The sequence below is a fragment of the Rhinopithecus roxellana genome, chromosome 8 (genome assembly GCF_007565055.1).
Source record: "Rhinopithecus roxellana isolate Shanxi Qingling chromosome 8, ASM756505v1, whole genome shotgun sequence".
Taxonomy (NCBI): domain Eukaryota; kingdom Metazoa; phylum Chordata; class Mammalia; order Primates; family Cercopithecidae; genus Rhinopithecus; species Rhinopithecus roxellana.
In genome coordinates this window covers 66,216,319-66,244,073 of record NC_044556.1, presented here as the reverse complement: position 1 = coordinate 66,244,073, position 27,755 = coordinate 66,216,319, and the positions used below count along the sequence as shown (strand labels likewise).

At 35.7% G+C, this 27,755-nt stretch overlaps 1 protein-coding gene across 2 annotated transcripts in view; it reads right to left on the bottom strand.

Moving 5' to 3' along the window:
* The window catches only part of ESRRG (estrogen related receptor gamma), a 226,144-nt gene that overhangs the window by 57,307 nt on the left and 141,082 nt on the right, over window positions 1-27,755 (bottom strand). For both annotated transcript variants that reach the window (XM_010366505.2, XM_010366471.2), the window contains 2 exons: window positions 7,380-7,490; window positions 3,328-3,489 (listed from right to left, as the gene is read on the bottom strand). In XM_010366505.2, coding sequence (XP_010364807.1) covers window positions 3,328-3,489; window positions 7,380-7,490 — 273 coding nt within the window. The remainder of the gene's footprint in view (window positions 1-3,327; window positions 3,490-7,379; window positions 7,491-27,755) is intronic.

The window sequence follows — 27,755 nt, the reverse complement described above, 5'->3', positions numbered from 1 at the left end:
AGCAATTTCCAAGGATATAAAAGGATGCTAATGGCTGGGCCCTGTCATTCTTAAAAAGGGCTATTAGGGCACCATCATCTGTTCTTGTGCCCTTATGCTCCTCCAACTAAAGTCAAGCATTTTCTAAAGCCCTTGTGATCTTTTTTCTTCTAGAGATAAAGTATGGTCATGTTTCATAACAACACACTTTCCCATTTATATGATTTATTAATGTAAGTCAACTAATTCTATTTACTGATAAAAAAAAAACCCATTCCATATGTATTTCCTTCAATATCTTCTTTTGTGGTATTCTTCACTTTCTTAAAAAGAAAGTGTGCAAAAGTACATTCGAAGCAGCACAGAAAAACTACTCATTTTAGATGCTAAACTTCATTTTAAAAATAGATATGTATGTGTATGGGTGTAATTACACAAACTGAGAACAGCATAAAGATAACAGGGGCTTGAATTTTAGTATATTAAAAAAATGACTTCACTTTAACATAAGCTTTACAAAAACAAAGAGTTTTAAAGTTAAGACCAAGACAGATGAAATTTCAGCTCTGATTTGGCTTTTATTCCAGCTATGACTCCAGTTATCAGGATTGGTTCATGTTATTAAGAACATTTTACTTTTATCGAGACAGAAATGTGACTTTAATCTTTACTTTCTCCAGCCTTTACTTCCCTGTCTCTCAGGCCATATAGCTGTAGTGTGGTCCTCTACTGACCAACCTCCTGAACTCGGTAAGGCAGCACACTTTGATATCAGAACACCCTCTCCTTCTACCTCAAGAACTGTATGGCCATAGGTATTGTTAAAAAAAAAAAAAAAATTTAATTTCTGCTAACTCTTGTTTTGCTAATCCCTTTCTGAAAAGCCAAGATATTCCTTGCAATCATTTAAAACACCCTCAGGGTATCACGAAAATCAGAGCTGTGAATCACCACTCCACAGTGAACTCTTCTGACATTTGCTATAGAGAGAGAATAACGTCAGTCCCCACCAATTCTAAGCCTCAGCTTAAGACTGAACCCATAATCATATAGTACTTGTTTCCACCACTGGAAATGGTGTTACTCATAGTTATATAAAGCTGCTATCTTTACAAAAGTCACTAGAGCCCCTTTACTGTGACAAGTCCCTTTGTAAGTTGCAATTTCTACTTGGATGCACAGTCGGACCTACATATTTATCACTGACTTTCCTTACTAGAAAATTCAAAAGAAATTGTTGACTTTTATTGGTCTTCATTATGTTTTATCTGTGTGATATCAAAATATTGGCTTTACAAATCTTTTATTTCAGGTGGAACTTGAGCAGAACTCTCTGAAATAATGGGTGGTTTGGAACCACAGCGACACAGTTTTCCACGCTGTTATTAATAACAATATTATCATCATTATCATTTTGAAATAGGTTTTTTAAATGCAATCAACTGGAGACTGAAATATCTTGATTCTACTCCAGGAAGCCACTCTGAAGGTACTGGATACAGCTGTGAATTTGTGCTAGTGTTTTTTACCTCTCTCTGCCTCAGATCTCCCTATCTTTGAATTGAGATACCTAATTCGTGGGTTAGAACAGCGGTTTTCAATTTTGGGGAGGAGCGTCAGGCTGGTGCGATTTTACCTCCTGGAGGACATTTGGCAGTGTATGAAGACAGTTTTGTTTCTCACAATTCAGGGGTGCTACTGGCATCTAGTGGGTACAGGCCATGGGTGCCGCTAAACCTCCTGCAACGAACAGGGCAGCTCCTCATGACAAAGAATTATCTAGTCCCAAATATCAATAGTGCCAAGGCTGAGAAATCCTGGGTGAAAATAATGATATTTAAAATGTGTGTATACATATATCATAATGATATATTAATATAAATAATATATTCAATCATCTAAAAAAGTGTCTATGGACAGACACTTCAACGAATGTTAGTCTTGTTTCTTTTGTCTTTAAACCCTTCAAAAATGCTTTCCTTACAAATAAGCTTTCATACACTGTTGAAGTAAATTCTGGCTGTTCCCACTGCCAAAGTCGACAATTGTCTTACATCTTGCAGTAAATCCTTTCTTTTTATTTTTCTAAAAGTCATACAGATGTGATTACAATCCAACTGCAATATCAAATATCCACACGATCAAATTCTTATTCTTCTTTTAGATGTAGTAATCCTTGTGTAGGTGTCTTCTAAAGAATACACAAGTTCATCTATTTAACTAGTTTTGACTTAATTCGGGGGGCTTTATTAGCAAACAGTGTAAGACAAAGTAGCTGGTATAATACAGAGTGATGTTTAAATTAGTTTACAATTTGCTTGGCCTCATCTAGAACTGCAACGAACAAAGCCATTCAGAAATGTCAGCTGTGTTCCTAACCACTGTAACAAATTGTCGCCTGAACGCTGCACACCTAATGACTTCAAATTAGCTTCACTGCGATATCGCCTGACAGTTCGTTACGACTGTTAGCAACATAGCTGGCGTATCATGACCAATAAATTGGTTTCAGTGTGGGCTGCGAAAGGGACTTCCATCAATTTGATTAAAGAAATTACTGTAGCATTCAAAGCATAAAGACAAACTAGTTTAAGGAGACAGAAATAAGTTAACTGTACCAGAAAAACATTGCTCATCATTTGAAAACTTGTTTACAAACTATTTGAAAATTAAACTCCAAACAAAAAATAATTCAAGTAGAATACTAAAATTTTCAAAACTTACAAGCATGTATACATTTGTTCATATTACAGGATGGGTCAAGAAAAAAGAAGAGAAATATTTTTAAATGCTAACTTTAAATTACCATATAGGAAAAGTTACCATGTCCAATTAATATTTATTTTCACAATTTGTCTGTAAAGTTAAGATAAATATCTGATTGTAAACCAAAGCAAAGCTTGTGAATATGACTAGCAATAGAATATAACTAGCCACTATGAACAAAACTAGTGATTCTTAGTTGGGAAAATAGTACATTAGGCTAACGCTGACAAAAACATTTTTTAAAGTGAAAAGAAATAGTAGTATTTGCTAGGAAAAAGGTAAGAATTTTGACCAAGGATAAAGAAATGTTTTAAATTTATATTCTCATTAGCTTACACTGGCAGTAGTACCTGTACATATGAAAAACTAACAAGAACTCAAGGTGGTACCAATATAAAAAATATAAAGTCTAAGGATTCTATTAGGATATGCAAAGCTCTAAATTATGATTAAAAATAAACGTAAAGATGTTTTTAAGTCCAAATGAGAAAACTCTGAATTTGCCCAAATATGTACACATAACCTAGGGAATTAATTGCAACCTTTTCTTTTCTTTTTTTTTTTTTTTTTCAGAAAATGTACCTGGAATATGCTTCGCCCATCCAATGATAACCACCAACTCTCGGTCAGCCAAGTCACACAGTGTAGTGAGGGCTTTGATGTCACTGTCAGGGACAGTAGGGTCAGGCATGGCATAGATCTTCTCCGGTTCAGCCACCAACAAATGTGAGACAATCTTGTTATCTGCAGGATCAGACCAGAGCACTACAAGATCACTAGTAGTATCATCCCTCTTTTATAAACCCTAGAGCATTTTGTGTTTTGAAAAACAACCCAAATACCCTACAATAAACTCTAAATACTCCAATTATGGCTAAATAGGTATATATTAAACAGTGTGCAGGAAAACTCATAGCAAGACATATGCCACCGCAGTCATGATAGAATGTAGTCTTTCTTTTTTTTTTCTTCTTTGCTCTACCTGCTTTTGCTGGAATGAAACATCTGTCCTGTAGTGAAAATTTTTATAGCAAACAGATAAGACAAGTTAGATGCTTTCTGGGTTTGTGCTTTGATTCTTAAGTGGGATTTGGTGAAATAGATTAAATGGTATACAACAGCTTAAAATAAAACCCCTAGTAAACCATTGAAATATAGATCATAACACAGGAGGCAAAGAACTACTAATGCCCACAGTCATAATGGGCATGAAAGTCATTAATTGTCTTAATTCCTTTAAAGAAGAGCAAAGGTCAGAGCCCTTCTGCCTTGGTGAATTACTGACTATATAACTCTATCTCCGTGGGATGCATTAAATAGGAATTTCTTTTTTTCTCCCCCTCCCCACACACAGAGCCAATCTTCCAAATACAGCTAATATGTTTCCATAAAAATACTCCTCCTTAAATGTTACAGTCATTTTCTTTTCTGTATTGCAAATTCTTTAATCCTCTATTTTCATCTGTTGTCCTTAGTTCATTCTCTGGTTCAGATTTATCTGTCTGAAATTTGTGATATATGTTTTAAAAATCCTTCAAAAAATAAACACTAGAGACAAATGGAAAGCATCACATCAAATGTGTTTTATTGCTCAGGGGCATGTGAGAGTTTATGGAAGGGGCTGTAAAGCCTTGGTAACAGAATGATTTTTCTTGTTGGCCCTATTTTCATTTTCTATATGTAGCTTAAGATTTTGTACTTTCTCCTAAGTGAGGAGAAACAAACGGGTAAGAATAAACCCACATATTTAAATGTTCTATGTACTATTCTGTAGAAAACCAGGACTTTAAATGAGGTTCTTGTGAACACAGCCAAAGTTCCCAATGTGTTTACCAGACTATTTGCCTCTAAGTCTTTAACTTTTTTAACCCAATATAAAAAGACTTCACGTAACTTAGAATTAAATATAGCATTCTTAGGCCGGGCGCGGTGGCTCAAGCCTGTAATCCCAGCACTTTGGGAGGCCGAGACGGGTGGATCACGAGGTCAGGAGATCGAGACCATCCTGGTGAACACGGTGAAACCCCGTCTCTACTAAAAAATACAAAAAACTAGCCGGGCGTGGTGGCGGCGCCTGTAGTCCCAGCTACTCGGGAGGCTGAGGCAGGAGAATGGCGGGAACCCGGGAGGCGGAGCTTGCAGTGAGCCGAGATCCGGCCACTGCACTTCAGCCTGGGCGACAGAGCGAGACTCCTTCTCAAAAAAATAAAAATAAATATAGCATTCTTTTTATCTCCTTTCGTGAAAGATTGAGGTTTGTCCAAGCTATAATTAGCACTTTTTCTAAGAAAATATTTAAACATTTATGAATATGGCTCACATATTAATTAAACTTATTTCAAATAGACAACAGATAATATTCAATCATCATCAAATTGAGTAGGCAGATTTGGGAGGAAATATTCCCAAATACTATGTAGACTAGAAAAGAATTAAAAATTAAATAGAGATTAATTTACTTTTTAATTTGGATTTTTGTTTGTATATGCTACAGAAACAACACCCTGTATTTTTAGTTATGCTTGGAAAAGTTTCAACTTTCATTGCTCTGACAATGCAACAAAACCTGTCAGCAACCACTAGATTCTCAGGATTAGAAGAAAACACAATAGTAAAGAGCATAAAAATATATCCAAAGGTAATCATGACTCTAGTTTTTCTCACTCACTTTATCCAAGTCAATGGATACTTGACATGAGAGGTCAGAGATATTTGGTTGAAGCTTAGAAATTCCCATCATTCAGAAAATGGAATAGCCGGCAGCACTGTTTCTAGGTAAATCTTATTTAATGTTTCCCTAATTAGAATCAATAGAACCCAATTTTCATTCTCGGGCCTTTGTAGTACACAATCAGTCAGGGTCCAGAAATCTCCCCAGCCACTTTCCCAGCAAAGCTCAGGCACAGTCTCTTGACACTTATCTGACAGGATCTGAAAATTAAGTTTTATAAATGTTTGTTACAAAAACACACTAATTGGATGGACTAAGGAAAATTAACACAGAGGCCTTTAGATAATGAGTAATGATTTATTAGGAGTCCTCTTTATCTCAGACAAATGGAGCTCACTGAAATTGCTGTAATCTTCTTAAAGGTACTTGACAAGCCACTTCCCAATTTCTCAGGTTTACGAAGAAAACCATAGATGTTTCTCTATCACTTCAACTTACACATGGGCTGGTGCTCATTTTTCTTTCAGTAGAGGCAATTATCAATGGTTTCAGTCAATGTTTGTATAAAATAAATGAGAAGCGGGCAGTCTGTGTATTAGTGAATTCAGGAAAACTAAACCTCTAATGAAATTAAGCATTAGTGTTTATTGCATTTTATTGTATTATCAGAGAGTTTTTTATTATAATGTGCAAAATCTGCTTAATGCAGTTCTCGATTGTATTTGCAGAATGCCAAACAGCTTATGCAGGCTGAGGAGAAGATGCCAGATTGGACAATTGAAGGTATAATCAACATAATGTTTTTTGGAAAGGCAAAAGGAAACTATGCCATATGTTCACTTAAGCTTTAATTTTATGTAAAACTGGTTGTTCTTCCTTTGACATAGCTAAAATGTCCTTTCATTTACAGTTCAGGGTCTGTTTTATTTATTTAACATATTCCCATATGCTCACGCATGTATGATGCACAGCAGTGACCCCTCCTGGAGAATCTGAATTAGAAGTGGACACCTTCTCTTCCCTTGAAGGCAGATCAAAAATTACCCATGTCTTTCCTAGAACTGCTACAGATGCATTTTCCTCTGGTGAGTGCTGGTTGTGTCTTCTTAGACAATGACAGCTAAATTTGAAAACTGTTTCCACCAAAGCACTCCTCCATGCCCAGTAGGATCCCTATTCATAAACATCTGAAAACATTAGTTCTGTTGCACTACAACTACTAACTGATTTTCAGAAAATGGGATACAGTGATTGCCTCAATCTATATTCCAACTCTTTTTAGTTAATGGCAAAAAGAAGGGGGCTTGCATTTCAGCAATGTACTAGTCATCCTTTCAAATTGCAGCTTGGCTCCATAAAACCATGAGCTCTTTAAAAACAATGCATACCGCACATAAGGGCATCTCAGATGGAACCAGCAACCTATGCTTGTTATTAGCAGTGCCCATTCTTGTTTTAATCTATTGCTAGCTAGTGTGTTAACCTTCTCTAGCTCCAAATTAATGAGGCCCCAATGTATTTTCATTGGGAGGTTGAGCAGTCAAACTCATTTAGTTAGTGAAAACTACAAAAATCACTTTCTTGTGAAATCGGAATCTAACAGCTCCAATGAACTAATGATCACAGTATGATCCATTTTATGTACCTCTGCAAATAAAGATAACCAGTAAATGTAAAATTCACACTATATAAGCTATGCATTAATATGCTTATGCTTCCACAAAATGACTAGGTAAAAAAAGGCTGGAGAGAGAAAACCACAGATATCTCTAAAAGAAAAAACAAGATAATAAGTGAGTCCCTGTCGCTCCTCACAGACAATCCTTGGGAATAGAGCCACCGTTCTCCAACAAAGAGAAGTCTCCTTGGAGTCAGTAGGGATGGGCATGCCAAAGCTGATGTATATAGAGCCAACTGGGAGGATTTCATGTTCTGGGAAGCCGGACACATCTGCTGTACTTACATGGCTTTTTGGCTGGCTGAACCAGCTGAGGGTTCAGGTATGGGCTGTTCTCCGCATCTATTCTGCGCTTGTACTTCTGCCGACCTCCACGTACTCTGTCAAGACGCACCCCTGTGAGCAAAGACAGGCAGCGGCTTACTATTAAGGTAGCTATGTTTGAGACCAATCAAATACATAGACAGTATCCCCCAAGGGCACATAGGTGACAAACAGTAGAATGCTGAATGAACCAGGAGTACTCAAATAATGTAAATAAGTGGTGGCTAAATCAAAATTGCCAGAGGTGGAAAACCAAATCTACCAGCAGATGACAGATCCAAAAGACATTTATGCAAAGCCATCAAGGTCACTATCTGCACATCAAAGAAAAGACAGATTTCCATGTAGATTAATACAAAGAAGCCGCTATTTGGTGCTAGTATAGTTTCTTATATTAAAGACACTGGCATTTAGTATCCTCTTCATCAGTCAGCCCTGAAAGCTTAATGTGTAGGACTGAGTAGACCAAGAGCTATCTAACTTTCCTCCAGTCTGCCAGAGGCCTCAGTGTGGACCTGTGGAATTGAGATGAATAAAGAGCACCTATGTGCTGGGGAGGAGGGAGGCTGGAATTACACTACACAAGATTCAGTCCTGAGAGACACAAGAATTGTTCCATATCAAAATGTCAATATGTCTCTGAAGGGGAATGTTATTTACAATTTTGGCACAAATTTGTATTTCCTCTCATATGTGAGAAAACTGAGAGCAGGTTTGGGCTGAACACAGGATAGAAAGAGGAGCTTCCCGGCCAGGTGCAGTGGCTCATGCCTGTAATACCAGCACTTTGGGAGGCTGAGGCGGGTGGATTACCTGAGGTCGGGAGTTCAAGACCAGCCTGACCAACATGGAGAAACTCCGTCTGAACTAAAAATACAAAATTAGCCGGGTGTGGTGGCACACGCCTGTAATCTCAGCTACTCGGGAGTCAGGCAGGAGAGTCGCTTGAACCTGGGAGGCGGAGGTTGCAGTGAGCTGAGATTGTGCCACTGCACTCCAGCATGGCTGACAGAGTGAAACTCTGTGAAAGGAAGAAAGGAAGAAAGGAAGAAAGAGAAGGGAAGGGAAGGGAAGGGAAGGGAAGGGAAGGGAAGGGAAGGAGAGGAGAGGAAGAGGGAGGGAGGGAGAAAGGGAGGGAGGAAGGGAGGGAAGGAGGGAGGAAGGAAGGAAGGAAGGAAGGAAGGAAGGAAGGAAGGAAGGAAGGAAGGAAGGAAGGAAGGAAGGAAGGAAGGAAGGAAGGAAGGAAAAGAAGAGCTTCCCAAAGAATTTGGAATGCTTGGATGTCAAAGGAAGGGTATGTTAATAGGAGAGAGCTAAAGGGTGAAGCTGGAAAGTGGGCAAAAGTAAACTGGGAGGAATAGAACTTTTTCCCAAGAAGTGATGGGTTGGGTCAAGATTCAAAGGGGATTTTCTGGCAGTGGATTTAAAAGATTAAGGAAAAAGCCAAGGGAATGAATGGGATTGCAAATATAGGAAAATTTCAATAATATCAGGAAGTGATAGGGAAGAGCTTGTTAATCTAGGTTCCAGCCTGTAATTATAAAGTTTAGCACAGGACCATATAAATCCCTACCAAATATAGGGATGATTACTTGGGAGCAGAAGTGAGGAGACACTCTTTTGCAGTATTACGTTATAACTTAATTGATGTAACAATGTAAAATTATCTATTAAGAAATTCAACCATGTAATTAATCGTACATATTTTGGCATTTCTCAAACTGTTTAGGAAATAGATCTGGTTTAACAGCATCATCAGTATTATTATTTTATTTAAGCCCTCTCAGAGCCATTAGTAGGCGATGGGCTCTGTAAAACTCTAAGAGGAAGCTACGTAGCACATGCAATGTTTTGCAAACCAATTGAATGAGAGCTCCCTTTTTTTGGAATACTGATTAATGTCATGCAGAATACGTGAGCTGTGGGTTATCTGAGTTACATGAAACAATTTGGGAAAAGGAGATCTATTTCTACATGAATATTTAGAGTGAATATATTACTCAAATATTAAAGATTATTAGGAAAACAATTTTTCATATTATCTTAATACTGCTACTTTAAGAGTTGATTATCTTTTAGCAGAATACACAAATAGTTGGTTATAGATAAAGCCTGAACTGTCATATTGAAACCTCAGAATATAGTATAAATAAAATCAGGAGACAACTTTGAGAAAAGTTAAATAGGTTAAACAAACAAATATCAAAAACCAAAGAAGTTAGGTAAGGTTATTAAGCATTCACTGAAAATTGCCATGCATGTTGGTCACAAAGAAGTTATATTTCTTTATTGCTGCTTTTAAAGCACTTCATGCCTACAGCAGATGTATTCCTTTGTTCATCTAATTCCTAACGTTCTATTTTTATTTCATCTATATTTAGTAAAGTTTAATGCCTTCTACTTCTCTCCACTTTCATCATGATTTATTTTTTTTTCATCTCTTTCTTTTCAAACTTTTCTTCAGAATATTTTCCCAGTTGAAGGTGACCATATTTTATCTGGTCATCTAAGATACATTCAAACTTGTTTCATTACAAGAATTTTGAAAATTCAAAATCTTACTAAAAAATCAAAAGCATATGACATGAATTATATCCTCACATGTTTGTCATCCAATTCCAACACAATGAGAACATTTAATCTGATATTATTAGAAGTATGAAGAGAAGGCAGGGAGAGAGAGAGAAAAAGAATGACAGGCAAAAGCTAAAGAGAGAGGGAACATTTTGTGGACATCTCTAAAATTGTTAGAGCCAAGAAAGCTGACAGAATAAACCTTGATTGGGTTTGTAGACTCCCTAAATTTGCTTTTCATGCTTGTCAAGGAATGTATTCACCGTTAGCAATATGTCCTCATCTATTGAACAAATCACTACATATTCTCCAACCCAGAAGCCAGAGCTAGTGAGTTTGTGACAATGGAGTTTTGTCCATCATGAAGATCTGTGGGAAAAGACCATGGCTGAGTGACTTGATTCAAGATCCTGGTGGAAAACAATTCAGACATACAGTTATATCACTTTAAAACTATCAAGTAGTTCAGCCAACGGGGCTAAGACTACAGAGGAATTGCAACAGTGAAAACTAGTTATTACACATTATGAAGAAAAAAATACATATCATCGATTGACAGGGTTTTTATTATGTATTATGGATTATTAGGCTGAGGCGGGTGGATCGCCTGAGGTCAGGAGTTCGAGACCAGCCTGGCCAACATGGCGAGACCTCATCTCTACTAAAAATACAAAATTTAGCTGGGTGTGGTGGCGGGCGCCTGCAATCTCAAGTACCCAGGAGACTGAGGTAGGAGAATTGCTTAAACCTGAGAGGCAGAGGTTACAGTGAACCAAGATCACACCATTGCACTCCAGCCTGGGCAACAAGAGCGAAATTCCATCTCAAAAAACGAACAGACAAACAAACAAGCAAACATAAAACAAACAAAAAGTATTATCAAATACATTCCATTACTATGCATTTCTCCTTCAACTTCAAAAGGTGACTATAGAAAAATTCATATTACCTATTCCATGCCTCACAAATCTAAGGGAGTGCTCTCTTATGTCCCCCACATCCCTTCCGGTGTGTGTGTAGATCAGTAACTATCCATTCACTCACACATTTGCCTCATCCTTCCCATCTATCCATCCATTCATCCTAGCTATACACCTATCCAGTGAAAAATCTTTCACATAAGTCCTGATTTTACACTTTATTTCCTAAAATAAAGACTAATTAGATAATGCATTCTTTTATGATTTGTAGTTTTATTTATATGATACTAGAAACAAGATTAGTTATTGATACTCATAAAAACACATTACATAATTATATAGTAAAAATTGACAGGGACTCCACATGCAGTATTATTCTTATCAAGTTTAGATAACGATTAATGGTAAAAATTTCTAGAGTCAATATATTTTAAAGGATCGTAATAACTGATACTTGTGATTTTTCATTCCCTGTCAAAATCAAGCAAATATTTCCAACTTCAATTTTTTCAATTCAAGTAGAAAATATTTATGCTGCTTTGAGCTCATTTTCAAAATCTGGAAAAATCTGTCTTTTATGCACTGTCTAGTGGGATGATGATCTTATTATTGGTATCAATTGGTTTACCTGACTTCATGCTTGGTAAATGTTTGAACCAAATCCTAGTAACACACAGATGCAACTACTTCCACATTATACTGAAAGTAATCATCAATTTATTTAGTTACATTGGGGGGAAAACACTACCCAGTAAAACCTAGTTTTTCCCCCCAGGGCAATCATATAAAAACCTACACACAAGGGACATAGCTCTAAAAGTTAAAACCGTCCAAAATATGTATTCAAACATGTGGACAAAGCCTCTTTATTTGTGCAACTTTGAAAAAAGGTTTATTCATGTAAATCATAATAATACATGCACTTAAACTCAATAATGTTATTTTGAATGGTCAGATAAAACAATACTGTATAGACATCATGAAGATATCTATATATTTTCAACATAATTTTATCTTTAATGATTTTTCCAGAAAAATGAATTTTTAAAAATTAAAGACACGAATACAATTAAAGCACTATGTCATAAATGAGGCAGGATCCTAGAAAATCAAACATTATGGGATCTAATTAGACTAAAGAGCTTCTGCACAGCAAAAGAAACTACCATCAGAGTGAACAGGCAACCTACAGAATGGGAAAAATTTTTGTAATCTACTTATCTGACAAAGGGCTAATATCCAGAACCTACAAAGAGCTCAAACAAATTTACAAGAAAAAAACAAATAACCCCATCAAAAAGTGGGCAAAGGATATGAAGAGACATTTCTCAAAAGAAGACATTCATACAGCCAACAGACACATGAAAAATTGCTCATCATCACTGGCCATCAGAGAAATGCAAATCAAAACCACAATGAGATACCATCTCACACCAGTTAGAATGGCAATCATTAAAAAGTCAGGAAACAACAGGTGCTGGAGAGGATGTGGAGAAATAGGGACACTTTTACACTGTTGGTGGGATTGTAAACTAGTTCAACCATTATGGAAAACAGTATGGCGATTCCTTAAGGATCTAGAACTAGAAGTACCATATGACCCAGCCATCCTATTACTGGGTATATACCCAAAGGATTACAAATCATGCTGCTATAAAGACACATGCACACGTATGTTTACTGCGGCACTATTCACAATAACAAAGACTTGGAATCAACTCAAATGTCCTTCAGTGACAGACTGGATTAAGAAAATGTTGCACATATACACCATGGAATACTATGCAGCCATAAAAAAGGATGAGTTTGCGTCCTTTGTAGGGACATGGATGCAGCTGGAAACCATCATTCTCAGGAAACTATCACAAGAACAGAAAACCAAACACCGCATGTTCTCACTCATAGGTGGGAACGGAACAATGAGATCTCCTGGACTCGGGAAGGGGAACATCACACACCGGGACCTATCACGGGGAGGGGGGAGGGGAGAGGGATTGCACTGGGAGTTATACCTGATGTAAATGATGAGTTGATGGGTGCTGACGAGTTGATGGGTGCAGCACACCAACATGGCACAAGTATACATATGTAACAAACCTGCACGTTATGCACATGTACCCTAGAACTTAAAGTATAATAAAAAAAAATCAAAATTAAAAAAAAAAGAAAATCAAACATTAAATTATAAAAAGCACCTCTCACAATTTTTAGAAAAGTCAATGGAAAACAAACTCTGGATAATTAGGATACTGCATTTTTTATTAAAAAGCAAATTTTATAGTGATAAAAGGTACATTGCAAAGGACAGAAATATTTAACTGAAAAGTAATGTTATGAAGTTTAAAATATTCTAAGTCAAAAACATTGAATGACAATTCTATCTCTATCACCATTCCCTGGACATAGACTTAAGCCATGATTTCTCATTAGTAGGAATAAATGCAAATAATACATTGAGTTAAAAATAAATACAAATTGAATAAAAAATGAGGAGAGGCCAGAGAAAGAGAAATATAATACAAATTACCAAATAAGATTATTTTTATGTAATTGTTTGTAACTATCATTAATTTATAGTAACTCTGTTATATGTTCTGGCCTAAAATGTTTAGCCTGGCATACATCACAATGAAGGATAACTAATAATTAATCGTTAAATCCCTATGAGCTTGGTCCATTGTCTGCAATCATGATTTTGTGAAGATTAAACTTTCCCTTATTAATATTTTCAACTGCAATAACATAATACTTTATCTTAAGTCCTTTATCTTAAATATTATGCAAAGAATATGTCAAAGCAAATAAAGCATAGTTTGCAAGTCAGAATGGTTCAGTTCTTTGTCTGACTCTTTCCATAACTATTTCTGCAAACTTTGATGAGTCTCTTAACTTATTTGTTTTGCCAAATATAAGACGGATATAAACAGCATATCCTCCATGATGTTTTCCTCTAATAATCCAATAACATTATATTATGGTTATTATACGAATGCACTTAAAAATATTTTATAAATCTTAAAATGCCAAGATCATTTATTGAACATCTATCTGCATAGAGTGTTACAATCTATCTCATCTCAATTCTGTAGGTAAACAGATTTGAGATATGATGGAACGATAAAATAACTTTAAGGATAACAGCCAAATAATAATACTATTTGATGTCTAAGTGATTCACAGAGATATCTAGTATCACATTTTATTTCCTGCCCACTCCTGTCACTAATAATATCATTTAGATTGTGATTATTTTAGAAGAGACACAGAAACAAATCAAAATCCTATTTTTTAAAAAAGATGCTTTTCCTGAGTTTAGCTGTAAGTACACAATACAAAATTAAACAGAACTTATAATTATCTAATTAAACTAATACATTTAAAATATTCAAGCTAACCATTTTAGCAGAAACAAACAATAATAATATTTATGATCAGAACCTGGGAAATCCAGATTTGTCAGAAACAAACAACAATGTAATCCAAATATTTCCACTAAAGGTGGCAAAGTCTGTCTCTGTATATATTTTCAATCTTAAACACAAACAGTTTCTGTTTAGACTCTGCTTGAAAACCACTTTTGAAGAAGTTTAAAAATAAGATTTCTCCCAGGAAATAAAATACCCACAATATTCGATGTTTGACAGGATTGGAAGTTAATTAAGGCAATTCGATTTTCTATTCATGTGTAGACTGCCATTATCTATTTTTTAAATAAAAGATTTTATTAGTTGGCATTACCTACCTAACAGAATGTTTCACATTGCTGCTTCTTTCAAATACTGCATTTGCCTACATTGCCATAAGGGAATTACAAATCTTATGCATTGTCAGAATTTACAAAATTGAGAAAGCAAGAGTAGGGCAAGGAGGAAAAAAAAAATGCTGTGAGGCAAATAAACACCAATAGAAGTACAACAGTTCAGCCCGAGGTCTTCTTAGGTCAGCTAATTTTGAGACTACATGCTATGGCCAAATGCAAATTTTTATAGTATTCTGTAGTCTAAAGTCAAAAGTATTTTTCACATCTTTAATAGCACAAAGTCAGAGGCATTTCACAGGATAATAAAAAATCTTCCCTTCAGAGAATTACACAAGGATACTCTAGCCTACCTTCCCAATTTAACGATAACACATTTATTATGTTGTTCGCAAATAAAAGTTTGCTGAAAAGCATTAATTATATAGACCCCTGGAATACTTAAGAAAGATGCAAATATTCATATTAAAGTAATAATAATTTTGAAAAGACAGCTAACGAATACTACAATAAGTGAACTGTTGTGTTAAATAAATGTTATCAAACATAGATTGCAATTGAGTATTGGGAGCAGACTGGAAAGGCAGGACTTCTGAAACAATCAGGTAAAGAGGACAGGGACTTTTTCCTGCACTATTTCTCTTCCTGATACAGTAGTTCACTTTGCTGCCCAAAGCCACCTCCTTCCTTCCCTTGGGAAAGAGAAATATCCAACAGCGCCCTTGAATTCTCCTGAGATTTCTATGAGGGAACCATCATAAACAGAGAAAACACCCCTAGAGGAGTGACAGGAAAAGAAGCAAAGGCAGATTAGCAGTATCAGACACAGCAGTGGCAATTTTAGTGCCAGCCTCTGATGGGGTTCTCCTCTGGGACAATATCCTGAGAGAGTGTACCAGTTTAACCTAGAGTAGCTGTGCATACTCACAGGCTTCTCAGTAAGAGGAGTAGTGAAAATTATTTGTATATTCACACGTATACTCCAAGGAGGATCCAAGCATATCAGATTCTTGAGGATCATATAACATAATTAAAGAAATCAACCAGTATATTGCCTCTTCTCAAAATAGGTTATGATTTCGTTAAATATAGTTCATTATTTAGCCTCTTTCTTCCTATTTCAACAGTCTTTAACTCATCATACCTACACCTCCCTATCAAGCAACGTCTTCGTTGTTAAACGAATTAATCAATTTGTGCATGAAGTATCTTGAGATAAACCAAAATAGTGGCCAGTGACTAGCAGTCATTGGTTATTGAGAACTTATCATGTGCTAGGTAATGGCTTAATGACCTAATGCATATTAACACATTTAATCCTTATAGCAATCCTATGAGGGAGGTGCTATTATCGTCCCATTTTACAGATGAGGAAACCGGAACTCGTAAGAGGCAGAAATAGGAATGGAAGGGGGAGAATGGCTGCAGAACTCACGTTCTTAAGCACTATATTTAAACTGCTTCTCTGCCATCAAAGTCTGCTTTTGGAAAAGAGCATTTGGTATATATTCCAAAAGTAGAAACACAGGCAGATGAAAACCAGTTATGGAGGTAAACAATACCTGCATCATGATATGGGGCACATATAAAAGGTAGGCAGAATGATGAACTAGCAGGAGGAAAAAATAATGAACACTCTTACTCAAAAGGCCTAGTTGATTTTGCATCTATCACTTTATAAGGTAATTTCACCTTTAAAAGTTTACAGCTATGAGACTGTGAACAAACCAAAAGTGGTAAAAAGATTCCATTCCTCTTTTTTTCCACTGAGGCAGGGACTGAGGGATATTAATTTCCCTGCTCCTGGTCTTCACTGCAAATTAGACAAGGTGTGTTTTTCAAGGGCCAGGGAGGCAGAGCCACCTTCCAGTTGAATTTTACAGTTCAGGAGGGAGGCCCACAGAGTCAGTTTTCTACTAAACTCCCCCAGCCAATGATTACATTTACTTTTGCTGGAATATCATGACAACAATTCAGAAACTTTGGAAACTGCTTGGCTGCATGTGGAAACATTATAATGTCTGATGATATAAGAGAAAAATCACACAGGGAGAGAAAATGCATATCCATAGGCGGACCTTTTTTTTTTTCTTTTTTTTTTTTAAACAGAGTCCTCAGTCACTAAAAGAGATAAAAGCCATGACTCACATTAAAGCTTCCTTGCTCTACAGATGAATTAACAATTAGCAAGGGGAAGTCTTTCGTTTTGGTCTCCTGATAGCTATCTGGACTATTAAACATGTGAGGCTTGCATAGGAAATTACAAAGGCTTCCCTCCATTTCAGATTCAAGTTGCATCCAAAATACAGTTGTGGATTCCTGTGCATAGGACATAACCCCAAATAAGTCTCTTCTTCTATTTTTTCCCCTCCACAATGTGATTGACTGCTCTTGGCTGGTTCTGGGGATCATGTGCTAAATTTATAATCTGCATTGGAGCTGAGATTGCAGTGACAGAAATCGGAAATAATCATAAACAAAATATTTAACAGAAGAAATGTTGTTCTACCAGGGGTAAAGTTGCTTCATCTGAAGCATGGAGCCCTAATCTATGACACATACAAGTACAAATTATGTCATCTGCAACAGGTGACAAGTTTTAATTGAATGTCTTCTGTCTGCAATTCTGACAAAAGGTGAATGGAAATAAATGAGTCTGGCAAGACAGCCCTGAGCCTTACAATACCCAATATCTCATTATTTTTAAACAGCTATCTATAAACTGATGCTGACAAGCCTTGAACCTTTTATTTCTGCTCAAGAGGACGTGGCTGTGAAGGGGGAAAAAAAGAAAGAAAGAAAAGGGGCATCCAGAACATTACGTTAAACATGCAATACCTACCATTATCACTTCCCCAATGTAATTAAAGGAAATCTCCTATTCAAAAGGCACTATTTCTTACTTCGCTTGATGTCAGAGGGAGAGAGAGAGAGAACGAGAATGAGAGGATGCTTGGTCTGCATTTGCTAGACATAGGGATTTTCTTTAAAGAAAAAAGGAAAATCTTCCCTTTCCTTCTTTTTGCCTGTTAAAAATTTCAAAATCTATTGAAAAAAGATACTACTATGGTTCATGCCTATCTAAACCATATTTTACCTTGTTATTATTTAAGATGGGTAAATCTTCTCTTTATCCTTTTCAATATTGCTTTCTCATATGAATAAAGTTATGAAATCATGGGTAAAGACATGAAATGGGGTTGTATATCAACATAAGGAAAAGTGATTCTACTAATTCACAATTAAATGTGACACTGGCAGCAATAAGTTTAACCCAATAATAATAGTAATAACAGTGCACAGCACCCCATGGGGATGCTCTGTATAAACAGAAGCACAAATATTATTTATGCAAAATTCAATGCCCTGTAAAATGAATTAAATATGAAATCAACCAAGCAGGTTTACAAGTTGCTGGGTTGAGAGCCCACAGTCACTTTGGTTCATTTGATGGAAATGAATATAGTGGAATGTAGTAGAGTCTAACGATCAGAAAAGCAGACATGGATTTAAAATAAAGATTTTTTTTAGAAAAGGAAGTAGATGACAGAGAAAGGTGCCATATGAGCCTGGAGGGCATTTGGTTTCAGCATATGTGAATCTAGATCATATGGGCAACCTAGGAAGAGCCTATGAAGCTCAGAGAGGAGCTTATGGAAATTCTAATAGGGGAAAACTTTATCTCCCGGCCAATGTGCTAGTAATTCACTAAAGACAATAAAATGTATTACCAGACTCGAGCAGAAATCCTGAGTGTCAATTATAAGATACCAAAGAGAGGCATGATGTTTGCTAATATTTCTCTGGTGATCATTATAATTTGGCAAAGTTGAAATTCAAAATAAAGTAAATCTAGTAAAAAGAATATGCTATATGTTCCCAGATCATGTGTAAAGAGAATTATACCTCTTTAGGAAAAAAATGTTTCCTCTTGGGAAAAGATTAGTTCAATAGAGATTAAATGTAAATACAATATAAGCGAGCGATTTCTTGTTACACTGTGACACTTCTTATTTCTTGTGCATTGGTAGCAATAAGTTTAACACAGTCATAGAGGTAATAACAGTGCATAGCACCCCCATGGGAATGTTCTGTGTAAAAGAAGTCCCAAATATTATTTATTCAAAATGCAATACCCTGTAAAAAATAACTAAATATAAAATTAAGCAAGTCACAGTCACTCTGTTTATTCAATAGAGAGAAATAAAGTGGAGTCTAATGACTCCATTGTAAGTCTGAGTAGAATAAACAAGAAGTAATGAAGGAACATGAAAAAGGAGTTAGAAGGGTGCTCTAAAATGGGTTGATTCAGAGTCTGATATGAAATCAAGAGAATAGAGTGGTTTCCATCCCCTTCTCAACCAACTCTGTATACCATTATTGAACCCCATTCATCTACCAACTGTGTTCTTAAATATTCATGGGGAAAGTTAGTAAAGAAAAAGAAAAAAACAGCAGAGATTATGAGAGACAAATATAAGCTCTGTAGAAACTCAGAAATTGAGAAGAAAAACACAAAAGATTCAGAGTACATTCTCAGCTGCCTTGAGCCCTGAGTTACCCACAGTTGCACGTAGCCCCCTGAGGGAACATTTTTAAGTCAATTAATGTACAGTTTTTCTCTCCTAGAGTTGACAATTCAACTCTTGAGGAATGTAAGATCTTATGGGAAAAACTGAGGTAACAGAATTATGAATAGTGGTGAAAATAAGAAATCTATGTACATATAAGTGATATATATTCATTAAAATGAAGACAAATATGAAAATACTATAGATGACAGACACACTAAATAAGTAATGTTTCCTGTTCATTTCCATTTAGCATCTTTTGATTTCTTGTATGTTTTCAGAATCTCAATTCTGTCTGATTTCAGTAAGATGACTATAAATCCTGTTTGCTTTGATGCACACAATATGCATATAAAAGGCATTATATTTGGACATCTGGATTACAAGCTAAATATTCAATGCTATTTTTATTTTGCTACTCTGAGTAACTAGATCTTAATATGGAGCCACTCCAGATTCATGTTAAATTGCTATATCATGTTAAAGGTTTGGAGGAGTATTACACATATGTATACACATAGTTACATGTCCATCTAAACATACCAAAATTTTTTGTCAAAGAAATTAACAATTGGTAAAGTATATACACTGAGGGCCAATGAGGAAATAGTACAGGTGAAGTATTGTGGTAGGATGAAGTCCATAGCCTGTATTTTTGTTCTTAAATTAGACTGAGTGAAACATGTGTGAAAATATAGAAAACACCAATGATACATCCAGACACCAAACATACAGAGTCTTGGCTGAAAACCGTTTGTATTTGCATCAAGTCATGAATTTCCTAACAGACTTCCCTGTGTATTGTTATTATATGAGGGGTTGTAGGAAGGGCAATTGCCAGTCTAGTCAACATGATCCTCAATACAAGGATGCATCTTTAGGTTTCAGTGGGTGCCAAGAAAAAAAACAAACACACTTTTCCATTCACAAGGCAGCTCAAGGCTAGATGTCGAGAGTGGAGACTCTAAATGTCACTGCCTCATATAGAAGGAGGCACAATTCCCCATGAAAATTTCCTTGTATTTTCCAAACCTAAATTTCTCAGTCTTTTCTGTCAACTGTCTCCCTTTATGTTTTTGGAATATAGACAGGCCTAACTGCAAACATCAAGGTATTTCATTTGTTACATATATTCAGCTTAATTCCATAAAAATTTGAGAGCAGAGTGTAGAGTGAAAATGGCATACTAATTGAAAAAGCTTCAAAGGATCAAAACATAATCAAATGATTTTGGTGTATGTTGTCAGTATCTATACACCACCATTAGCCATGCAGTATGCATCACACACCTGCTACACAGTAGGCACTCAAAAATACTGAGTAAGTGAATAAATAAATGTACAACATACTTTATAGTCATGTACTAACCAGATTTTTGTTTCTCTTTTGGTAATTCTAAAACTAGAATGTACACACACAAATATGAATCTCTTGTCAATTTTTTTCAGTAATTCTTGATTGGCATGTTTTTCTTAAAGAATTAGTGTACAGTAACTTAAGAAAGCAATAGAAAACTTGAAGATAACAACATATCATGAAGCATTGAAGGAAAAAAAAGGAGTTGGCTGAAAGGTAGACTCTCAGAGTTTTATTTTTTAACTATTCATCATGGACAACATAAAACAGCATTTGATTTGCCGGGAAAACCTCAGTTAGATATTAAAAAGAACAGACTATGAAAGAATTATATTTAGATACTGAATGTTGAACAAGAAAGATCATAGGTTGCTATACTTGGGAAATTTGACAAATGAAGAAAACCATTCCCTGCCTGAGACATTTTTATTGCTCTCCTGCCTGGAAGCAGATGAATGAGTCTGATCACATGTTCAGCTCTCTTCCAGTTCTAAAAGTCTATGAATGAAATGCTGTACTTAAAAAAATGGAATTGACCCACAGATTCAGAGTCCAACAACTGCCTTGGCAGTTGGAAACATCAACATACTTCATATCTTAAATCAGGGAAGACTGGAGCCAAATGGATAGCATTAATGAACCAGAAGAGCAGAAGGCTTTCTGGCACAGGTTTTAGCGTTCCCCTCACACTGACCTTGGCCAAATGCATTTCCTTTTGTTCTTGACGATAATAAAGCAAATAAAGTGCCCATGTTTGAAAAATGCTTCTAGCTTATTATTGCATTAGGAAAAATCAATGTCTGTTGCACATCACTGTGGAAACTGAAGTATGGGAAATCATATACAGCTTCAGATTTGCAGACATTTACAACATATAGACTAAAGTAAGCTGAAGAGGATATGACTAAATAACATATTTTGAAAGCAACCAATGAATAGATGACTATACTGTTATTTAGCTGAATTCCATCTAACACCTTAAAAAACAAAAGGCATTTGGCTAAAGATGACCAGATTTAATTAAGTATGCCACAATGGCAAAACCTAATGTTTCATCTCAACATCTACAGTCACCCTTTGGGCAGAAATCACATTATGTATAGATATATATCTCTCTGTATATGTATATATATGCATACATGTACATATATCCACACACATATGGATACATACATAGAGATAAACATAAAAACACAAACACAATCCTAAACCAGTAAAACATTATCAAATTTCTTTATTTTTCTGATAATGATTTGGCCCAACAACATGATTCTGTGAGAATTATTTGTTTTCACAAGTTTCCCTCCCAAAAGAACCCATGTTCTACTAGTTTATGTTAGCATTTACATCAAGTCACAAATTCAGACAACTACAGGGACTACCTACACAAAGTGAGTGAATGAAATGGACTGTGTTTAAAAATAAAAGAGAGAGAGAGATAGGAAAAAAAAAAAAATAACAATGGGCATGAACTATGGTGAACCCAAGAGCATTTACCCCCAAAGGCCACAGCCACTGCTCAATGCCAATCAGATATTTATTGCCTTATGGGAGTGCGGTGGGCAATCTTGAATGTGAGTCCAGTGTTATCAGAGTTTCCACTCTGAAAAGAATCTGGATTTTTCTATAAAATCATCCGATGCTTAAGTGTTTCCCAAAAACGTTTGCTAATTGTGTGACCCTCAGGCCACCCGTTTCTAATCTTTGGTGTCTATATCAAAGTTACACAGCGGCTAAATGTTAGACGTTTCCTGATAGAAGTCAAGTTTGACAATTGGCTGGTTAAATTAGTCACATTATAAGTTGGTCACTATGTAGAACTTACTCTTCTATTAATTTAGGCCCTCCATTATATCTGCATAGATTAAATTACCTAACTACTTAAGTTGTTCTATAGGCTACATCTTGAAATCCTGATTTTAAAATGTCATTTTGTAGGGCTTTAGGTGTAATAATAACATATAAAATACATGTGTTTTCATTAAAAATAATTTCAAACAAGAGTAAAAGTTTAATCATCCACATCCAGACCTAACGCGTGTTAGTTAAGAATGCTGACCTGTTTTGGTTCAAAAACCCCTCCTAAAGAATTTCTTGCTAAGCTCTGGTCTCCACTGGTAGTTATAGCAAATGGCAGCAAAAGATCTCTTTAAATTAATCCATTTTGTTTACTAAATGTTTTCATGCTCTGAAGGAATGCCTTTTTGTCGAGTGAAATCTGTTGGAAACTGCAAGTCAATTCTTTTTTTTTCTTTTTTTTTTCTTTTTTTGAGATGGAGTCTCGCTCTGTCACCCAGGCTGGAGTACAGTGGCATGATTTCAGCTCACTGCAGCCTCTGCTCCCAGGTTCCAGCAATTCTCTTGCCTCAGCTTCCCAGGTAGCTGGGGTTACAGGAATCGTGCCACTATGCCCCGCTAATTTTTGTATTTTTAGTAGAGATGGGGTTTCGCCATGTTGGCCAGGCTGGTCTCGAACTCCTGACCTCAGGTGATCTGCTCGCCTTGACCTCCCAAAGTGGTCAATTCTTAAAGTACAACTGGTAATCTCCATTTTCACTCAGATTACACCAAGTTCATCATCACTGATAATTAGCTGACAAAAAATTTTTTTTCTGTTGGCCTGGACCCTTTTTCTCTAATTTCTTGATTGTATGAAAGAGAAGGTCTTTGAAGTGGCAAAAGATGAAAAGGATTCTAAATGCTTTTCGGAACAATCCTAGGAGGAATTTGGTTTTAACAGTGCTTTCTTAGGGTTTGTCAATCCTAGAGTACAAAGGAGTGGAAGAAACTGCTAGAATAAAAAACCTAAAGAGGTGGGAGAATGGAAGAATGGCCAGGAAAGACTTCATGAGAAAGGGGGAAGGGAAGGGAATTAGAAAGACTCTTGAGTGTTTGAAGAAAAAAAAAAAAAAAAAACTGTAAATGTGAAAGAAGGCAGTAAAAACCATTTTTCTATCAACTTTCAAGAGTATGCAGGCATATTATGAAGAACTGTCCATAGGCCAAATAGCATATTACACAGAGTGAAAAAATGAATCTTTAAACAGGACATGACACAAACTGCATGGCCAGCAATACAACCTAGACCACCAGAATTAGTATCATTGCAGCTAGAGACAGTAAAAATATGAACTTATTAGCAACAGATGAAAGTCAAATGTGTACACCTACTGAAGTTAATGGTTATTCCATAATTCCTGTCAATGTCAAATCACTTCAGCAAGGCCTCTGACAGAGGTACCAGCTTCTCCCAATGTATGTATTTCAAAAACTGACTCTACAAAGCCTCTCATCTCTGCTGCCATTGAGAGAACTAGATTCAAATCCCCATGGAAGTTGTCATCGCAGTGTTCTCATCAGTCAAGAAGGTTGCTGTTGGGCAGCATGAGGCATCCCCTCCCTCTACAGGGGCTTCATGGCTGGCCTCTTAGCACTCAGAGTTCCTGCTGGCTGAGGAAATGAAAGACCATGAAACTGAGCTCAAGTTACCATATAGTAGGTAAAGAAAGCACAGAAGCTGAGCCACCAAAGCAGCCCAGGAACATGCTTTAATGTCATAATAAAGACATACCTAAGACTGGGCAATTTACAAAGGAATGAGGCTTAATTGGACTTACAGTTCCATGTGGCTGGAAAAGCCTGACAATCATGGTGGAAGGCAAGGAGGAACAAGTCACGTCTTACATGGATGGCAGCAGGCAAAGAGAGAGAGCTTGTGCAGGGGAACTCCTCTTTTTAAAACCATTGGATCTCATGAAATGTATTCACTATCATGAGAACAGCATGGGAAAGACTTGACCCCATGATTAATTACCTCCCACTAGTTGCCTCCACAACACATGGTAATTCAAGATCAGATTTGGATGGGGACACAGCAAAACCATATCACCATATCATCATATCATAAAGGAGAGAGCATAGCCAAGAGTTAATATATGCTTTGCCATGAGAGTACATAGAAAAGCTATTCTTCCTCTCATTCTCCTTTCCTTCCCCACTTTGGTCAAACACATTAATTATGTATACACATATAGGGCCTATAAGATCTTTCTAAAATAAATTATCTTTTTTCTAAATCAAGGTACTCTCTGTTTTTTTAACTCTATTTTTTAAAAAAATTACAAGTTATAAATGAGAAAAAAACATGATACATCAGTAAACTCTACTGAGCATTCCTTGCATAGCCACTACTCAAATTATTTCAGAATTTAAAAAATTTCCCAGCAATAAGAAATTTAAGATCCTTCATAACTTTCCATATTACTTCTACATGTACTTTACTTGATACTTATAAAATCAAGGATAATAAGAAAGGTACTAGTACCCTGGTGTTACAGATGGGGAAAATAGAGCTCAGCTCTACAATTCCCTATATTTTCCTCCCTAATTTGATTTACCTTTTTATTGTTGAGGATATGACTGGAGAATATCAATGTGTAACAGAGTAGTTTTAAGACCAGCTGTATGCTAAATGATGGTAAGTATTAAATGTTTCAGATGCCATAGGGCCAAAGTTATTCAATAAAAATTCATTGTTAATAAGAATGAAATAAAAACAGCTGGAATAATTTTAATTATTGGCTTTAATAAAGTGCGAGTTCATTCATCTATCAACATGTGTTCAGCCTCAAATTGATAAAAGTTTTAAAAGCTAATTAAGATATAGGGGCCTGGTAGAAAAGTAAAAAATTTTAAAAATCACCTACAGAAAATATTGCTTGACATTTTTCATGTTTCCTTGATGAGTATTATGGATTTTGTTTTTCAAGGACAGGATACACTTAAGAGAAATATGGAAAAATAAAGAATATGGCAGAGCTCTATAGACTTATATTAAGTCACATTTAGTAAACTGCCAACATACTCTTAATTTCCATGTAAAATCGTTCATGTGGAATTGCACCAATGTGCTCTCTAAATTTAAGCTGCAGTCTCTAAATTTGAGTCATATCTTGCCTATTTAGAAGAGAACAAGGAGAACAGATTTGAATTTAGAATACATAATTGTAAAATTTCTCTTAAAATCAAAAATAAAGTAAAGACTAAAAGAGTAAATAAATCCTAACATATTCACTGAAAAAAATAAATGAGGGAAGAAATCTGATCTAACATCTATGAGGAAAAAAAGACTCTTCAAAGGAAGTCTACTTATTTTAAACAATGTCAAAATAGATGTTTGTGGACAGTTGTGTATAAGTTTAAAAAATCATTATAACATATTCTATTCAATAAGGCAACACAAACAGAAAAATAGACCCAATCAAATCATGTAAATTTTATTGATCCTAATAACTGATTCCAATAAAAAGTACAGAAAAATATATCTACATTTTATATTTAAAAAGTTATTTTTTTCCCAGCACTTTGAGAGGCCGAGGCGGGCAGATCACGAGGTCAGGAGATCGAGACCATCCTGGCTAACATGGTGAAACCCCATCTCTACTAAAAATACAAAAAAATTAGCCAGACATGGTGGTGGGTGCCTGTAGTCCCAGCTACTCAGGAGGCTGAGGCAGGAGAAAGGCGTGAACCTGGGAGGCAGAGCTTGCAGTAAGCTGAGACTATGCCACTGCACTCCAGCCTGGGCTACAGAGGGAGACTCCGTTTCAAAATAAATAAATAAATAAATAAATAAATAAATAAATAAATAATTTTTAAAAAGTCTTAGCAAAAACAATATATCACTTTTCACATAATAAAATGGAAATTTAAACAAATAATTCACAACCAGAGTAATGATTCTGTAAATTAAACATTCAAATCTTCATAATCTTTTCCACTCTCCTGTTTTGTATAAGCCCAATTTCTGAAGCTACCTGGGTTTCAGCTTCTTTACCAAAACAAATTTTAGCATAACTTTTTTAGGACTCTGGAATACAAGTTACTTTTACAATATTTCAAAATAAAGGCTTCTAAAGAAATTGTTGCCATAGATGAAAGAAGTGCATTTTGTAAAAATAGTAGTGAATGTTTTCTGTTAAATCAGACTTCAGTTAAATTAAAAGCAAAGTTAAAAGGCTCGTTAACTTTGGCCATTAGAAGAATGGGCTAATTATTTCAGGAATATAATATATAGTAATTAAACAACTACTAAGTGAAATCATAGAGCACTCTATGTCAACTACTTCTCATACAAAGAAAATAGTAACCTAAGTAACTTTCGGGTTTTTTTTTTTTTTTTTTTTTTTTTGAGATGGTGTCTCACTCTGTCACTCAGACTGGAGTGCAGTGACACCATCTCGGCTCACTGCAACCTCTGCCTCCCAGGTTCAAGCAATTCTTCTGCCTCAGTCTCCAGAGTAGCTGGGACTACAGGCGCCCACCACCACTCCTGGCTAATTTTTTTGTATTTTTGGTAGAGACAAGGTTTCACCACATTGGTCAGGCTGGTCTCAAACTTGTGACCTCAAATGATCTGCCCACCTTGTCCTCCCAAAGTGCTGGGATTACAGGCGTGAGCCACCACACCTGGCCAACTTTTAAGCTTTCAACACTTTCTTTTATCAGCACCAACATAATATTTAAGGTGACATTTTATCCTCCTTGCAACTTCAACATATGCTGTTCAACAAATACCTGTATGATGAGTAAGTGTTTAATAAATAATATCACATTACTGATATTCAATACAAATTAGACATTATAAATCACATATATATATATATATATATATATATATCTGTGATAAAATGACAGTGGAAGTAAAATAGCTGTATATTTCATGTAAAAATTTAGACATACATTCCATAGTATTCTGAGCAGGAAAATCATTTTTGCACAATTATAACTTGTTTCACAATCCATAATGTTGCTTCAAACTAATGCTTTGGACCAAAATGGAATTACGTCTTAAAAAAACTCTAGTGCATTTAGTAATAGTTGGACAATCTATACCTTGATTACAATATGTGCCCACTCTGAACTTTAAAAAGAAGGAATAGCAATTTTACAGTACTCTGATAAAGAAGCATTTGGACCTTTGGGGAAAGAGTTAATGAATTATAGATCTGAAACAGGGTTTCATGGATTCACTGTGAACTTTCATTCTAATAGTTAAAGTAGATGTCTATCAAATTGCTTATGAGGACAAATTTATGGAAAATAACCAAGAGTAAAGCTTTGTTCTTATTAAGAAACATGAATATGTATGTAATTTTAG